Source organism: Lonchura striata, chromosome 10 (genome assembly GCF_046129695.1).
Source record: "Lonchura striata isolate bLonStr1 chromosome 10, bLonStr1.mat, whole genome shotgun sequence".
Classification (NCBI taxonomy): domain Eukaryota; kingdom Metazoa; phylum Chordata; class Aves; order Passeriformes; family Estrildidae; genus Lonchura; species Lonchura striata.
Genome location: NC_134612.1, coordinates 10,831,697 through 10,850,821, shown reverse-complemented (window position 1 = coordinate 10,850,821; position 19,125 = coordinate 10,831,697). Strand labels below are relative to the sequence as shown.

Here is a 19,125-nt window from a genome sequence, read left to right as displayed (position 1 = left end):
AATGTAACGGTCACTTACTGTTTATTGAGATTGCTCCTTAGGAATGATTACTGAACAGCAAGTTTTGAGAAGTTGTTTATGCTTATTCAAGATGGTAGGAAATTGAAGTTTCTGATACTGTTTCACAAGATTAATTTTCTTTGGTGATAACCTGGGGAATTCTTTAAATTACCTCATCTTAGTTGATGTAGCACCATCTGCCACATCTGCAAAGGAGATAATTATTTTTAGGAGCAGCTGTGGGTTTTTTGATTAAGTCTTGAGTCATCGAGGTCAGTATTTTTGAATTATTTAACATAGGAAAGATGAAGCCATTTGTTTCCATTTTGGACAGTAATACATGATTATTACAGTTATTAATATAAACCTCATAGCTATTTACTACAGTCCTCTAATTTCCAGGGAATTTGTTTGTATTCTTTGTGAGTGCATATAGCTTGTAGGAAAAAAAGTTATCAGTTACAATTCATGAATCAGTAAGACAGGACCTGGTGGCAAATGAGTGTGGAGACTTCTCTGTTAACGTAAATACCAGAGTGAAAATAGTGCACTTAAATGGTGCACCAAGTCTTAGGTTCCAGGTTCCCAACTTCAGTTTCAAAAGCTGAATTATATGTTAGGATCTTTCACACCAAAAGAAAACTCTCAAAATGAGCCATTCCTGAACAGAGATTGATTGCTATGCCTATGGCTTTTTGTGGTACCTTCAAGTCAGATGAGCACATCTAACACAGATCATCATTCTCCATCACATACTAAACAAGGGAGCCAAGAAAAATGAGAACTGAGACCTAAAAACTCTTAACAGCTTTCTTTATCTTGTAATGAAAAGGCTCCAATCTGTGCCAGATATCTTGAAAGTCCAGCACTTCATGTAAGCTCTTAATGTGAAGTAAAGAGCGTAGTATGTGAATGCAGAGCTATCACTTGATGATGAGCTGGCTGCATCTCTGCAAGAGTTTCATTCTGCCTCTTGCTATGGAGGAACTAATAAGAGCAGAATCTTCTCAAAGCCAGAATAGTTTTTCCCTGGAGAGTTAGTAAACAATAGGTTTATATCACTGCCTTTGCTACAGAGAAAGGGTGGCAGAGCTGTATAGCCTAAGGAAGGTCTCTTGAGAAAACACCTGTTGAAAATTTAAACTTAGAAAGGATACCCATGGGATAAAGAGAAGAGAAAAACTTTGCTCTGAGAGCTGAATTGAAAAAATATGTTGAAAAGTCAAATTCATGTTCTGTGTTGGAAGAAAGACCTGTGCCCCTGAAAGTATCTATGCAGGACCTCATACACTGCACTTCCCTGAGTTATGGAAGACTTACTTTTGTGGTGCTGAATTCCCAGCCTACAGAAGCACAGCTGGGTGCTCATTTTCCCATCAGCTGGCATGCGTTGCTGCAGATCTCCTTTGTGTCACACCTAGTCATGTACCTGACTGACCAGCAGGAGTGGCCAGAGGGTTTCCCTGTGCTTCTAGAAATTGTGTAGCCATAAACTCAATAAGGAAAAGGCTGTGGAGTCTAAAACTGAATGTAGCTCTCCTATTTTGACACATCTTTGTTAAAAGTTTTCTGCATTTCAGGGACTGAACCCTGACTGGTTGAAGCTGTTTGCAAGCGGTGGGAGCCCAGAGTTCTGTCCCTGCCACAATTCAGGAGTTGAACTGCAGTGCAGCATGAGAACAGGAGTTTTGCTAAGCAGTTACAGATCAAGAGACATGAACTTAAGACAAAAAAGAAGCTCTGAAAGTATTAGAGATACTTGTAAATGCATTTTCCTTTGTCCTGCGAAACACAGTTGCTGATTTTTCCTGTGCTCCAAGTAATCACCTGGATTTGAAATAAAACTCCAAGGACTGGGATAGGTGTCAAGAGGATTTGGGTTTACCAATTTTCGGAACATCAGAGGCAGTTGGGTTTCCTGTCAGAACTTTAGTATGAGTGGAAGCCTATTCTCATTTAAAATATTTAATGGCATTCTACATTTATTTCAGTCAGCATGTGCTTTTAACAAGGTTTTCTATATTTACAAATGAAAAGTGGGCTTATTTTGAAAAGAACACAGATTTTAAAGGATTAAGAAGTTTTTATAGATCATTTCACTTTCCACATGACTTGGAGGAGAGCTTTACTTCTGTATGGGACATGTCATGTGCTACCCCTTGCTGAAATACTGTCCAGAGATAGCACAGATTTGTTTATACTTCAGAATGTGACTCTCCAACTACACTTTCCAGCTATGCTTTAATGTGTATTCTATTTGTACTGTTTAATTAAGTTCCAAAGAAGGCCTTCAGGTAGTTGTCAAATTGTTATCTTTGTTGCTGTTAGACTCAGCAATACTACAGGCACTGAAGTTCAGTTCCCTGCACACAATGGAAATAGTCATTACCAGCCCATCAGCTCCCTGTGGCAGGGCCACTCAGCCTTCCTTTCAGTGAAGAGCAGGACAAAAGAGTACAACAGGCCTTGTAATTCAACCTGCAGGTCAGCCTTAATCTGTAATTTTCTACTAGATTGTAGATGTGATGCATTTTATAAAAAGAGGCAGTGCACAGCTTCTGCTGTGAGTGGCAAGTTTTACCTCCAAAGGCTGCATCTTAATGTGGATTTATCAAGGAGGATACTTAACTTATATGATTTGACCCTCTGAATATGAGGGTCAAGTACAAATAAGATTTGACACTCTGAATATGAGGTTCCTACTTTAAATGGAGTTAGAAAATCAGAACTGACTTAATTTTTAAAATTTCCTTCATTCTGTTAAAGAACTCAGTATAAGGGCTATAAAGTGCTATTTTGCTGTATCAAATGCCAGAAAAATTACTTCCAGAAATATTACTCTGTATCTATATCATCTGAGCAATGAAGCAGAGTTATGTAAACGGAAAAGTCTTTCTAAGTACAAATGATGCTGGTATCTTCCAGAGTATTAAGTAGTAACACACTTTCCAAGTTAAGTCAATTAATGCTCTGGTCTCTCTTGTGCACCTATAGTCTGTCCTCCCATGTGATTCATTAAACTTCCCCCCAGCTAGCAGTTAACAATTCCTAAATTAGTTTTATGTTTTTTATTAACTCTTCTAATTCCATCTAGATACTTCTATCCATCTAGATACTTTTTAAAATTATTATGGAATAGCACCACACATGTCAGTAGAATTCTCATTGAGGAAGTTTCTTACCAGTGAGAATGCATATATTTATGGCTAGTCCTAAGCAGTATCAGGTGAAAGGTACATCCATGAATCCTGGAGGGAAAGGTAGCCTTAGTCATGCTTGGCTCTGGATTTCAGGAAAAAAAGTGCGAGTGGCCTCCTCTTAACATACTGGTTTACAGTCCAGTAAAGGGGACTGAGGAAAATGCACTTTAGGTTTGGGCATAGCAGGACAGTCTGTTATCCCATTGGAACCAATGAGAGCCATGGTAACCTGGCCACTCTTTATGGTCCATCACAACTTGTTCCACATATTCTCATAGGTTACTTGCAATAATTAAAAGCACTCCAAAGACCCAGTCTGGAAAGCAGAACATGATTCTTTTCTCTTAGTGTGTTCCTGGATAAATAGTCCTATAGCACGTGTGGCCTTTAACTGTGATTGTCATGACCAGAAGAAGCTTCATTAATCTTGGACCAATGTGATTACTAAACAATAGAAGATCTTTGAAGACTGGCCTGAACTATTCCAAAAGAAAAGTATGAAGGTTCGTTCTTGCTGTGTATGCAAATAATTTGGCTGGGGGGAACTTGGCTTTATGGTTTTGTACTTCACATCTGCACAGTTCCGAAGTAAACGTGTTTGTTGTGTACCACTGTATCACAAAACAGAGTATGTGCATGATTTAGTTTAGCCCCAAACCTACAGTGTACTGAGCTGTTCCATCTGGATTACAGAATACTGCATCTCCTGTAGTGTTTTTTTACTTTGTAATCATTACGCCTTTACTTCCATCCTGGCAGGTAAAATTGCAGCAAATATTTCTGTTGTTTACCAAGTGGAATTATTGCAGCAAGTATTTCATTTGCTGCTCCAAGCTGCCTGCGTATGAAAACAAGATAGTACCACCTTTTACAGTGGCATTCAAGACAGACAGATCTGGTTGTAGGGAGTTTATGCTTTCCTCTAGTCTTCAAAAGACATTAGTCTGCTATTTTATATCCAAAGTCTATAGCTCAGGATAGTCTTCCAAAAAGGGAAAATTAGCAATAAATTCACTAGGAATATCAGCTAGGAGAGTACAGACAGCATCTTGTATTCTAAATTACATCTCTTTACTGACCTGTCTTTTGGTATTACTTGAGTTATTTATGTAGCTGAGTCACTGGAAAGGTTTTTGGGGGCTTGTTTCTTTTTTGTTCTTCAGCAACTTTGAATCTCCACTGATGCATGACGTCCCAGAGCGCCAAGGCAGCAGCACAGACAGTTCTGCAAGCAGTTTTGGAAGCTCTGTCACAGCATGTAAGAAGGTAACTTTTCAGTTTATATTATATTCAAAGTCCAGTGTATATATATATATATAGCTTTGCTTTTTAGCTTTCAGCTTTAGTGAGGAATACAAAATTTAAGTCATACTTAGAAAAGGTTTGATACAGAAAAATAACTTAGTGGTTCTGTTATGTTATCTTGCAAGTTTTGTCTGCCTGGTCTGTACTTGTCCCAAAATACATTATACATATATAGGAAGTAAACTCCCATTTGAACATTTCTAATTTACCTCATTATCTGACATTTCATTATATGAAATAAAAGCACAAATACCTTCAGAACTATCAATAAATGACAGGTTTCTGAGACCCAGACAGAGCTTTGCTTCTCTCAGGTCAATGCAATGGAGGGTCCTTCATGAAAAAACTTTTATTGGAATGGCTTCTACAACAGTAGGTGGTAGAGAATGCTGTTATTGTTTCCTAAAATCAGGTTGAGATGTAATAATTTAATTTAGAGCATGTGAGGGGGAAAAAAGTGACACCTGTATGTGTATGTATGTCATTAGGAGTGGTGAAATGTTATTTTATGTGTGCAGCTAATTTCAGTACAACTGATAATAAACGGTGAAGACCTTTTATTCCTCCTTCCTAGGAGCTTGTTATGGCAGTACAGTCTGAGGGAAGGGGGCACTACCAGAGATTATTGAGGAGGACAGGCTTTCACCTCTCACTCTGCAATAAACCTCAGAGCTCTACTGTCTCCCACAGGCATAATTCTAGAGCTGAAAAGATAGCATTCATTTTAAATTTAACAGTTTATTCAATCTTCTCATAATTCTGTCTTTTAATAATGCTTTCATTTTGGGTTTGGAGTTTTGGGGTTTTTTTCTGTAAGAAGAGTGAAGGATAAAACATGTAGATGCTAAAGATTTTTTCCTTATACTGAAAACCATGCACAGAAATTGTGTTAGATATAATATCTTTGATATAAAAAGAGAACTCGATAAGACAGATGTGTATGCTGGGACTGGGCTTTTCTTCCTCACCCTAACATGGCTAAAAGATAAACTGTCAATATTTAATTTGATCAAAGGGTTCATTTGCAAAATAACAGGTTTTAAAAATACTGTAATTGGAATCCTCATATAGACAGAAAATCTACTGTGTGGGAAAACATCTTAAATTTTTATTTAATCTCAGAGTTGTCTACTTTATATAAGAGTGAAAGACAATGGGACAACACTAAGTGCCACACTGCCTTTACAAAAAAGGCTCCTGCTTGGCCACATTCATAAGCATCACTCGCTTTTAAAGGTTATCCTGTGTCACGTGTGACAGCTGCTTCACCTGTCCAATCCCTTGCATCTGAGCTGTTCATTGTAAAACAAATCAATTTTATGACTGTCAGCCCACTAAAAGAAGTTATTCACTTCTGACAATACTTCTGACAAACCACAGGATGCTTCTGGCTTCTTTACACTGTTGTCAGAGTCTACCTTTGTGTAAACATAAAAGTTTACCTTTTATGTCTGTGTATGTGTGTGTGTGTGTGGGGGGGGGGTTGTGTGTGGAAAAGGATGAAGAATTCTCTTTTAGCCTGTGTTAAGTGATTTTGAAGTTAGATGTGTGGTGGAGTGAAATGCTGTGGCCTCCTGCTGCAAGGGAACAGTTTGAACAGTTGAATTTGAGTAGTTGTATTTGGCATGAATGGCTCCTGTCAGGAACCATATGAGATGTAGCCTGTTACTACACAGACCAACCTAAATGAATGCAGATGTGCCCCTCAATATCTTGTTTTATTCTGTATGTCCCACTTTCCTATCTTTTTTTGATGAGTAGTAATTAACCAAAGCAATTAAGATGTTCAGTAATGAAGATGCAGATGTTTCATTTGTGGAGCAGAGCCTTTTTAATGCTGTCTCAGTTATAGATATTTACTCTATTTTAATGTCTTGTGATCTAAATCAGGGAGCAGGAAGCTGTTACACTAAACTCATATGCAGTATTTTCCTCTGGGAAAGAGTGACTTTTCTAATCCACACTCTGCTAGAGGCTGATTTAGTTCATTGATTCACAACACACTGAGTAATGCTGACGGCTGAGTCTCTAGATGAGAGTGGAAAACTTTTTTTTAGAACCATGAATTACTGCTGATTTCACATTTAGTGCATGATGCAGATTCATCCTGAATTATTTTTTCTGAGTGTGATGATCCTGCTCCAAGCCTGATATACAGCACTATAGTGTGTGCAGCTGTCACATGAGTATGGTCAATGAATCAAATTCTGCTTTCAGTTTTCAGCTGATAGGAAAAATACTAACAATGTGTCAGTGGGATTGACCCTGCACTTGTCTTAATTAAATAAGAATGAAGAGAAGTACAGGAGGTGAAAGTACAGAAGACAGGAGGATGAAATTTTGGCAAGTGATAATGTTTGCCTTAAAGGGCAGGACTGCAGACTGACAGCTGAAGGAGAAGAGGGTTCGTTTTCTTGTCATTTGGTACGGATCACCTCAGTATATTTTGAAGAAATGCTTAAATGCAAGAATGGCAGTGGTAATATGATGGTAGAGATAAAAAGAGTACCAGTTCTCACATTGCTTTTGATTAATTAACTAGCTCTCTTAATTTAGATCAACTCCTTCAAGTTTATACACTTTTGATCATTGCAGTCATATATTATTTTTCTATAAGGACTTCTGTATGTTCCTTTAAAAGCATGAATATCCCATCAAGTTTTCATGCATGTGTAAACTCCCACTTTGTCTTAATACATGAACCTGTTTAACAGGGAGAGCTGCCTTACAATAGCAAGAGGCTATTGTAAGAAAGAGTCAATTTATTCTTACTATATGTGTGTCTTTGATCACAGTAAGACTGTTACCAAAGAAATATGCCCAAAAGTTCACATGGCTTCTAGAGATACATTTTTGCACAGCAGGTGTGTGTAACCCTAGCTGCTATCAGCATTCATTGCAGGGTAGCCCAAATTCTCTTTCCTCCACGGAAGTACTAAGGGGAAAGCTCTGAACCATATCATGTCTGTAATGGTCCTAACGCAAGAATTTGTGTTTCATAAGATGGAAATTAAACTGATCCAACATTTACCCTTCCCTCCTGCCACCACTGACTCAAATGTCTCCTCCATCTCCTGAGCAGCACTCAGACCTCTAAAACCAGACCATGTGCAAGGACACCTCTGGCACACATTCCTGCATTCTCCCATCCCCACAGCACTGGCTTTTCAGAGTAGTTTCTGGAGCCTTTCCAAATTATTTTGAGCCAACCTCTGTTCCTTATATCTGACCAGCTGACCTCTGCCAACTTGTGCTGTGTGGACTCAAGTATATCTGGTTTTGTTTTTCTCACCTGTCCTTTTCAAATCCAAGTTGCTGTAAATTATTTTCCCCAACCTCCAGTATTAAAAATGTTACACCTATTCACCCCTCTTCACACTTCTGGATACATCCTCAAGTGTGTGTGCAGAACAACCAATGCACAGGAGAGCAGAATCTGGCCCAGGGAACAAGTAATCCTACTTAATGGTATTAATCTACTTGAGGTTACTTAGAAATCACATGCTGTCCAAAACTTCCATGTAGTCATTTCTACCCTTAACTTCAAAGTCTGTCATGAAAAGCTGCATGCAAAAAATTAAGTGAAATGTAAAGCCTTGCAACTCATAAACCACCCTGAAGTGACTCAAGCTTGGCAACCATGACCTGACCTGACCAGACCAAAACATTTGTCTTCACCAGTATTTGCTTCCTGATAAAAATATCTCTGAAAGAAAATTAAAGCTACCAAGGATCATTTAACATCCCACAGGAGATAAAGTGGGTGAAGTGTGGACTGCCCAGCTCATTTCATGGGTTTGTCATGTACAATATACACCTGCTATGACTGAGCTGTTCTGAAATGCACACCAAGTCCTTCTGAGACAAAGATGAGCAGCACCAAGGATATCTGCAGCTTGTCTTGGCATGATGAATTTCTGCCCATCACAGTTTCTCAGAAACTGAGTTTTGGGAAAGAAAAATCTAAAGTAATAAAGGTCAAAGAAAAATTCACTGTGATCTTTAAGGAAATTAAACAAGACTGCTTGTTACAGCAAAAGCTGTTTGAGATTAAAAAACGTTTCCTGTGTATGCAAAATTATATTTTAACAAGATTATGTTTATTTTAATGTCAGCCCTTGAGGATGAGAATGTCTAGAATCTAATTAAATCTGAAATCATATATAGATTTGTATGTGTGTTTTTGTGTATGTTCAATTCTATGTTCTCTTCACAAAGCCTCAGAGAATTATAATTTTTCAGAAAAAGGAGAGGAATTCCTAATTCTAGATTTTACCCACCAGTTCATAATGCTTCAAGATTTTCTCAAAAAAAAAATAAAAAAACCCACAAGCAAAAAAAACCAAAAACAAACAAAAAATAAAACAACCAAATGCACACAAGAGTTGATTACACTAACAGGAAATTGTTTCTTTGGGATATGGAGTGTATTATTTTCCCTATCTACTCTTGGAGTTAGTTATGATGGCAGGAATCTTTTTGCACTGAGACGGGAGGTTATAAAATTTTTTGAGTGCAGAGTCATTGCACTGGTAAACAAGATTAGCTAGCAGCCCCCAAGAAGAGGCTGGTGAAGCATTCATGAGCCTTTGGTATTCTCAGAAGAAAGTCTTTGGGCACAGTACTTCCCCTGAGTATTTTGTGAACCTTAAATTTGTATTTTAAAGCTCTTTGGAAGAAAACCCATAGCAGGGCTCGTGTACTGAGAAACAAGTGCGAAGGTGGAAAGTCTCCATGGAGGGCACCAAAAAAGGCACTGAAGCAGGCCAAGCTCAGGGCCTGTGGTGTTCCCCATTACCTCCTGATCCCTCTCCTGCTGACTTTTATTTAGAAATCAATATAAGTATAATACAGGGAGTGAAATATTAACTGTGCAACTGACTTTCTACCAGAAAGATAAATATTAGAGTGGGAGTTAGTCTGTGGGTGGTAATAAGCTTACTTCTGGATGCCCCCAAGTATTAGAGAACTGTGTCAACTGGCCACATGAGTTTTCCACAGTCATCCATCTTCCCTGAGAAATGAGAAGGACTCACAAGTTATTCTCACTTCTCTTCCCGAAGAAGAGATCTAGGCTTAGAGGTCAAGTGTTCTTGAAGTAGGACAAATGAGTGTCAATACAAAACTTGCAGTCAGGTAAAGGAAAGTACTGTAGATAGATTTTCTTTCCCTAGGTATAGTAACAAATTTATATTTTAAATATAATTATTAAAAGTCCAAAGATTAGAGTACAGGCTATTTCTATGTAATACAAGAATTGCAAGAAGTATAAATAAAATATACATCTATTTCATAAACATACTTTGCTGCCTAGGGAAGATGATGAGCCATAGTAATATTCGTAAGTAGCACTAATGGTGCAGCAGTATTTTTCCTGCTGTTCCCTAGCTGTTTTAAAGATACTAATGGTCCTTCTTTTTCATGGTAGAATATTAGTGCAGAGGCAGAAAGAAAATAATTCAGTTTAATCTAAGCATCAGATTTGCAAACTGGCTTTGCCTCTTTAAAGTCTGCAGGTCACTGTAGCCCCATTTTGGTTTTGTTTGAGTGGAGCTGTGGCACACACTGTAGGGCTGAGTCAACACAGAGATTAAACTCAATGTTTTGGTCTCAGGGTGCTGACTGACCTCAAGACTCATTACAGAAGGTGCAAAATACTTCAACTTCTCAGAAAACAGAAAAACTTGTTTAAGAAGAAGGAGTTTGGAGCCTCGGAAATCCCTGAAATGAGGCTGCTGGCAGAATGAGTAGTACTGATCTACTGTGGAGATACAGTCAGTCATAAAGACTGCAAGTTGGTGTGCTCAGGTGTAATTGAATAATTAGTTTATCTAATATGCCTCTTTATCACTTTAATGCAGCACAACACTAACAGCAATATTTTTCAATAAAAATACTGGGTTTGGGCATTTTCTTCAAGTGTTATCTCCAAGGACTCTCAGTTCTGGAAGAAAATAGTTCATACTTCAGGGGATATGCAAGTGATTTGACTAAAGGTGCAGTAACTGGATGGGTCCAAACCAAACAGCTCTGTCTTGCCCCTCTTTCTCCCCCTACCCCACTTCCCCCCAGTTTTGTCCATAAAAATTTCTATTGAGTTACAACAATAGGGTTCTGGCCCCCAGAGCACAATAGGGCTCAGAAAAAATGGTAATTATTTTAACTATTTTTAACTATTTTAACAGATTCTCTGCAGTAACAGTCTGCTAGAATCAACAGACTACTGGCTGCAGAATCAGAGGACACCATGCCAAATTGGCTTTCTAGAAGACAAGTCAGAGAGCAACTGTGCCTCAGTAAGTACTCACTGCCATCTCCTTGAAAGTTATGTGGATAGGGTGTGGAGCTGACAGCAGTACATGTTAAACTAAAAGTCTGGAATTTGCAGCTTTCTTTTAAAAGAAAACATACAAACTAAAAATACATATTTCTATACAGAACACATTAATAAAGACTACTGCAGAGATTTCCTCATGTTTGGCTTTCAGACTTCGGTGGCTCTCTGCATGTTTTTATGTTCATAATCTGCAACTCACAAGAAAGAAAAATAAGCCAAAGAGAAATTTATTCTGAACCATAACTTGTTAAGTGGCAGGTTGGAAAGAGCAGATGTTTAGAAGGCTGCTCAATGTTCCTGAAGGCAGAGAGACACAATTAAAGAGAAAAGGCTCATTCCATGTTAGATGAAAGGAAGCTGCTGAACTCATACAGAATTATTTTGCACTTGAAATTAAATTTCAATCTCATTATTATGGGTTATAATGTGATTAAGATCAGCTTTTGTTTAACAATGTGCATGAAGAAATAAGAGTTATGTTGCTTTATAAACTATCTACATGAAACTGGATGGAAATACATGGCTATGTTTTTAATAGTTTTTTACTTGACGGAGGACTCAGAACAGCAGGTCTTTCCTCAGAATCCTGTTCAAATGCTATTCCCTGGTCTCAGTGAGCAAGGGCTTTAGGAAAGATCAGCTTTATCCCAGGTGAAAGGTTTCCAGCACTGCTTGTGCTGCACACAACCTAAAGACCAGCTGAGAGCTCTCATGGAGCCTGCTGGGATTCCCTCAAGGACATGGACACTCGGCTCCAGGTGATGAACCCAGGCTGCTGCTGCCAGCAATCCGAATCTCCATCCGCGGAGGCGGCGGCCGGAGCCTTCGCGTCCTCCCAGGGTGACGCAGAGTGCCCGAGAGCAGCAGTGACACAGCAGGGTCATTGTCATTGCAGCTGTGGCATTTGAATATGGTCAGAGGTTCTTGGGCTTAATTCAGTCATAGCCAGCACTGCTCTATCCATTTCCACAAGACAGAGTGAGCAAAATGCACAACCTAGTCCCAGTGTACAAGCGAGCAACCTTACAAGGTGAGAACCTGAACGCGTTCTTAGCCAACACAGGTTCATCAGGCAGATAACCAGTGGTATCCTTGTTTTTTCATATAGGAAGGGATTACTTTTAATGCAAAACATATTGACTGTAGTAATTTAATTGTACTATTTAGTATTTAATATCCTAAAAATTAGGCTTATTTTCTCAGATAAAATTGCTACCCAATATAAGAATTACTACCTAATATAAAAATTAATTCTGGCTTGCTTTTTTACCTGTTGACCTTTGACTTTTTGCTTAATTTTTCATAGAATCTTAGAGGAAATTATATTTGTCTCTTGATAGGCTGGGCATACCAAGCAAAGATAAGTTGTTATAGAAAGATTATGCCATTGCTACCCTCCTTATTTCAGGCAATATTGTCTGATTTTGCCATGCTGTCTGTTTTAAAAGGTTAAACTACCTTGAAGAGCTTTTTCCTCAACACTAATATTATAATTGGTTTTTTTCTCTTTGGAAGAAATTTGTCTAATTGGTAAACATTTCATTAAACTTACTTCAATTAACAATGGTACTGTTTAGCAGCAGTTTACCACTGAGATTAGGATACATAGTTCCTCTTAATATAATCAGGTAGTATTTTGAAAGTAGTTTAATTATAGATGTCTTGTTTTGTTTGTTTATACTGAATGAGAACTTAATTGAAATTTACCTAACAGAATAAAATACATGAATGTGTGAGACATAACAATGCATAAGCTCCACATAGTGATTTATAAATGGAATTAAAATTTCTGTAAGGTAACATTCTTCTTGCCCCATGGAGTGACCTCATAAAATAAAACTAGTTTCACATAAAAATAGATACTTTTGCTTACTCCACTAGTGCCATCTTTCTTTCTCTGGACTTGTAACAAATGTTTCCTGCTTTGAACATGCTTTTATGAAGACCTTATTGGAAAAGAAAAAACTGATAGATACTTTTTCCCCAGTTTCTCTCCAAATATCTAGATCTAGAATAATTACCAGTGCTGAATATTTGTGGTTGCCTTATGTTAGTACAAGTTAAGAAATCTAAACTCTTGCTTAATTAGATGATTTATAATTTTCTTCTAGCATTGGACTCTCCTAAAGCACAGTCCCTTCATCTTGCACACAGAAATGAAAATTATTACTTTATCTTAGCAGTTGCTAAGATTTAACACTTTTCTTCACAATGCTTTTACAGCATCTCCATGTTTAAGGTGGTATTGCCACACTGCTAAAGATGTATCTTAATTTTCTTTTAGGAATTCTTCATGAACATAGTCATTAAACTATTACTTAGGAAAAGAGCAGGATACAAAACTAAATGATGAAAAAAAAAAATGGTGGTATAGTCCTGCAAGATATTTGGTATTCATTTGGTTCAAGATACGTAGTATTCTCTGGCCTTTCATGCTCCAGACCAGCAAAAAGGCATTAGAAATTATATTTGTACCTATTAAAAAAAAAAACAATAACAAAAAGTCTCTCAAAATGGACCCAGGCTCCAGTGATCTCCCCACAAGATCATCACACCCCATTGCTCTTTGCATGACCACCCTGTCCCAACACGGAGGCTGGGAGCAAGACATTGCCACTCCACACAGCCTCACGGAGAATTGTCCTTGAGAACCACTGACGTAGGCAGGTAGAACCTCTCCTTCCCAAGCAGTGCCTTTGTGTGAGGGGCAGTGGATTTCCAGACTGGCAGAAATCCTGCAAACTTCCTGTCTAATATCTTGGAGAAACAGAAATGTCACACCCCTAAATGGCAATATGGAAGGTGGAAAATACCTGCCTTTCAATTAAAGCACTAAGAAACAGGGCTCGTTTCTTACTTTAGCGTAAAAAGGTAACACTTTTTAAAGGGTTAGCATGTGACAAGGACTCATTTTAAATTGTTTTATATCTCCTTAAAGCTGAGAAAAAAATTGGATTTGCAGGCAGATGGATGAGAGAACAGTTTCAATAAAGTGTTAAAGGTTTTGAAACATTCTTGAAATAGTCCAGCAGCTTTTCCATTTGCAAGTGCTCCTACTTTGTAACTACAAAAATGCTCACTACAGAATGCTCCATACAGGGATGTAAGTAATGCAGCCTGTATGCATAGACATAGGCAGTTGGATATTGGTTAAATCCAGCCCAAGGGAGCAGCAGGAACACATGGTCAGAGCAGAGGGAAAGGACAAGGACAGTGGCCCAAACTTCAATCAAATTCAGTAATGTTAAACACCGTCACGTCTAATTGTTGGCTGCTTTTCTGTGCCCCTGTGCCATTGGAACTTTTTTGGAAGTGGTCTGGTGATGATGGTGGAAGCACAAAGGAGAGTGGAGGACAGCATGACTGGGAGTGGAGGCAGCAGCAGCCACTGAGTGGGCTAATGCCACATGGCAGAACCCTAATCTGTCTGCAGCGCAGGAGGAGACAGAATTACAGTTTAGGGTTAGTTAAACTGGTTAGTTTAGTGCAGGAGAACATACCCCACCTAGGAGACAAAGCTGAGCTTTGCAAAGAAGGGAAGCAGTGCTTATCTTGGTGAGTGACAAGTGAGAGAGAAACCAGATTGTTACCAAAGCAAACAGGTGATGTGGTGACAGATCACATGGCCTGTGGTGTCTCTGTTAACTGAGATAATGAAGAATGCCATTTTGCTATCAGAGTGGTTGGATTTTCAGAACTGGCTGTTTGCCTTGCAACTGGATGGCTTTGCTGTCCTAAGCAGTTATTTCAGCATTATCACTTTCATTGCAGTTTAGCCATCAAGCTTTCAAACAAGGAGGAGGTTAAGGATGCCCTTATGCACTAATTTGAGCTGGTCAAATCAGGGCTACTCTGGTCTCACCTCCTCCTCCAGCTCTTGCTTCATCTCATTGAATGCCCTGGCATTTTTACAAGTGTGCAGTAAATCAATTCAGAGAGAAAAGTAACTATGAAATTAAGAAATTAGTTTTTCTAGCCAAGTCTTCCTTGAATCATCTCACCATATTGTCAGATAAATGCCAGAGCTCACTCAAGGGATGGAACAAAAACATCCAGGAAACAGTTATCACAAATTAATTCAAACTGAATGATAACATGTGCAGAAAGTAAAAATCGTTGGCAAGGTGCATTTTGATGAAATAAAGGACAGCAGGTTTCACTTGAAATAAGGTATATTATGAGTTGTTTGCATTCTTTTCTTCACCCAAGTGTTTTTAAAGATATGGTACTACATATCTTTGGATGATTAGGTAAAACTACACAGTTTTGGGGTTTTTTTTGCATCAGTTTTTCATACTAGATTACTTCCAGTAACTTGCTAACATAGTGCAGACAATGTGTCAGGGACATTTCCTATCCCTTACTCAGGGCCCATGTATCCAATATGTTCTTCAGAGAGTCCAAAGAATGAGAGCATGCCCTCACTGAACAGTGATGGTGTAGTTGTACAGGAGTTTGGAAAGAAGGATTATTCCCCAGGCTGATAGTAGTCAACAAGGCTTTTTACACAGGAAAATACAGAAGTGCAATCTTGAATCCCAGAGGAGATTTTTGTTTGTTGGCTTGTTTTCAAATAAAGCCATGTGTGTTCCTGAATAGTGACCATGCACAGCTGAAACAGGTGCTTTGTTTTATTGTGTTTGAATGAAGTTTTACATTTGCTAGCAAACATAGAAAAGCCCTATTTTCCTGCCTAAAGCCACCAGACCTACATACTAAGACCTTTTTCCTCCCTCATGAGATTGCTTGCACACCTCAGCACTACGTCACAGGCAGGGAATTACAAGGCTGTTTATTTTACCTTTCACTCCATAATTACTCAACCATCTTCAGGAACAGCATTGTCTCTTTCAGAAATCAAAATCCATCCACTGCTTTCCAGATCTAAACCATAATTACTGGAGATATTTTTAGGTTTAAGTCTCATCTTCCTATTCAGCTTGACAATACCTTAATTACATCCTGACATGGTGCAGGAATCAACAGCAGCAGGCTAAATTGTGACATTAAGTTGTAGTCCTTTCTCAGGCATGTGTGGGTGTTCTTGCTGTTGGTAAGGAATTGTACCTTCCAGAGAGCCCCTCTCTGGCTTGCACAGGGAAATAAAACCTTTCATCTTCACCAATTGCTCTCTGCCTTATGGAGCACAGTGCAGGCAGACTGAGCACTTGCTTAAAAGACCACTGAAAAGATTACTATATAATCTGTAAAATATGTTTCACTTTCTGCTCTTGTGCATACTTGGCTCTGAAAAATTTATCTTCACATATGAGCCAATGTTAAGATAGAATTCAAATATGCCCTTAAAGGGTTGCATTTCCACATTTTCAGTACCACACATCTATCATACAGCAGTCAAAAGCTGCCTTATGTGAAATATTTCAGAGTGCGAAATATTGACAATAGATTTTCTTATTTTTCCTGTAACTTTAGACTTGGGACACTCTTTAATTTGCTGTCTAGATCTGCCATCTACTTTCCTGTCCATCCATGAGGGTCTCCCACTGCAGTGGGTTTCTGTCTGTCCTTAAGAGAAGTAGGTGCTTAACCTTACTCTGACAAAGCTATAAATAAGCACTGGGAGGATCAAGTGTGGTATTGCAGCTGTGTCCTCTCCAGCATTCTGCTCTGGCATATTCTCAGTGCCTCCATGACCTGCTTTATCAAGAAATGAGATTCTTGTGCTACCTCCAGAGTGGACATCTGTGACTGTGCTGCTGTTACAGCCACAGGCTCCCTCCAATATGAATTGCAGGCTGAGGTTCACAGAAATTTGTTAAACATTAAGTATACAGGGCACTGGAGAGAGTAGATGGTGCATGTGGCATAAATATTTATTGGAATATTTTCTCTAAGTCTTAAGTAGCAATTAATTACATCAAACCCAAAGGAATAAGCTTTAATGGGAAGAAAATATTCAGAGCTGGTTTTGAAGCAGTGGATTATGAAGAGATAACTTGGGAAGATTCATTAATTCAGTCCTGCCATTAAGATAGGGATAGTCTCTAAAATATCAAGAACCATAAATCCACCAAATCATTTGAGATAAGTACCTTCTGAAAAATAATTTGGACTAAATTTCAAATTCATTACTGCTAAAAATGCTATAAGGAGAGTAGTATAACACATCCTTCTGACAACATACATGGTATTCCTAAAAGAGAATTGTGGCTGGGCTGGGGAGACAAGGGAGAGTCATGTCAGGACCTTATTTAGGTGAATTTGAGTGACTTACAGGAGATGCACAGAGTTGTCTGCTTTTGGAAACACTCCATTAGAGCCTGCAAGAAGAGTGGTTGGAAACCTCATGTCATGTTAGATAGCAGTTGTGCAGCTCACAGGAGAGTTTTTTACATGGAAACTGAAAGGAGTAACGTGGCTTTTGTGGCCATCCCAATGAAAATATAGGGCAAGAATGGGGAAAAAGACTTCCTCCACTCACAGCTAGAGATGGAAATTGCCCTTCTCTAATCATGCAAAGGACCATACAACAGAAGGAAGGCTCAGACCTCATTTCAAGGTGATGTTTCCCCAACCTGCCTTGCATGCTGTTGTAATTTTGGGCAGAGAAACTGTCAGTAGGGTGCCATGGTCCTACTTTGACACAAATGGATTTTTTGATGGTAGCCTGATCTGACTTTGGTGAGATAAGGATGGTACTGCTGTATCCCACTGAGGGATTGCTGTCATGAAGCCTTTGGAGTTATTTGTAGTACAGAAGATGGGCCTGAGCTGCCTCATACTGTCAGGTTACAACTGTGTGCAGGGCTGGAGGTAATTCCTTCACCATGGCTGGTGTAGGCCTTTTCTGCATTTCTGTATTTCTGCTGAACACAGGGAATGAATAGAGAAATGCCTTTGCTATTCCTGAACAGGGCTTGTGTACTGTCCCCACCAGTGAGTTCACTGGGGGGCACAGCAGGCTGGGATAGCAGACCCCAGCTGGCCCAAGGGAAGTTCCATAGATGTGACATCATGCTCAACACAGAAAGCAGGGGGAACAAGGAGAAAAAGGGGGACAGAAAACCTATATAATACTGCTGCCTCACATTTTCATTCATTTAAATCCTTTTGCAATTAGCCACAGGGCATATCTAGTACTTCCAAAGTAATATTTTAATTTCTACATTTCACAGCTGGTTCCTTTGCCAGAATCATTTTGGCAAGCATGGAAATTCATGCAAGACAAGCATTGCATCCAAATGCTAATGGGCAATTAGCTCTGTCTTCCAGAAACTTTTTTTTTAATTCCAAGTCACTATCAGGGTATTTCAAATACCTCGTATAAGACATCTTTCAGATCAAGATCCTCTTTAACTATTTAAATATAAAAGGTCAGATTTTACTGTGCATGGGGGAGAGAGCTACATTTCTTATACCATTCCCAGTCTCCTATCTACTAAAAATGTGCACTCTGCATATTAGTGATAACTGCTAATGACCCCAAAAAGAAGTGAAGAGAGCCAATGGCAGTGAAAATAAGTCACCAAAATTTGTTCAGTGGAGGAAAGGAAATTGTAACCTAAAAATAAATACCCACAACAAAAAAGCAACAGCTGGTAATTTTCAGTTTCCTTATTTTTTATAATGCAGATATTCACAAAAATATATCAGCCCTTAACTAATTTATACTATATACACTATATATACACTTCTTCAGTAGATACTTATCTGTATGCTTAGGAAAAGGAAACACTTTTCAGAAGTTACCTGATTTCATTCTTCCATCCCAAGACAGCACACCAATTCAATAGCAAGGCATGAAACAAAATCCTGCCTTCTTCCCAAAACTACTCCAAGGTGGAGTAATAAAAAGCAAAATAATAGTAGTGATTAAAAAATGTGGGAGAACACTCTGAAGGAACATTCTGAAGACTATTACCTGAAACCCACACATTTCAGGTAGTAGCTTGTTAATGGTTGAGATCTCTCTTTCCCAGAAATTATAGGAAAGTGTCTTTTCCATTACATGTTTTATAATGGCAGTGTCACACGCCTCACTGCTCTGCATGTAGGCATTTTAAAACCTCCTATAAAACCAGAAGGAAGATGAATGAAGATGGCATGTTGAGCATTATGAAACCATATGCAAAAGAAAGCCATGTGCACATTCCTGCTTCAGATAATCCTCATTTCCTCTTCATTAGTGTCTGTGTGACTGCACAGTTATATATGTAATAGCTGAGAAATCTGTGAGTGTGCCTGAGTGGGTGCAGGAACCGTGTGCCCCCAGGCAGGGTGTCTGATTGCTCTGCTGCAGCTGATTGCTCTGAGCTCCTCCTG

General features: G+C 38.8%; 1 protein-coding gene across 7 annotated transcripts in view; it reads left to right on the top strand.

Moving 5' to 3' along the window:
• Window positions 1-19,125, top strand: part of SPHKAP (SPHK1 interactor, AKAP domain containing) — a 65,558-nt gene that overhangs the window by 14,673 nt on the left and 31,760 nt on the right. For all 7 annotated transcript variants that reach the window (XM_077785647.1, XM_021553682.2, XM_021553676.2 and 4 more), the window contains exons 2-3: window positions 4,364-4,466; window positions 10,691-10,801. In XM_077785647.1, the coding sequence (XP_077641773.1) occupies window positions 4,364-4,466; window positions 10,691-10,801 (214 nt within the window). The remainder of the gene's footprint in view (window positions 1-4,363; window positions 4,467-10,690; window positions 10,802-19,125) is intronic.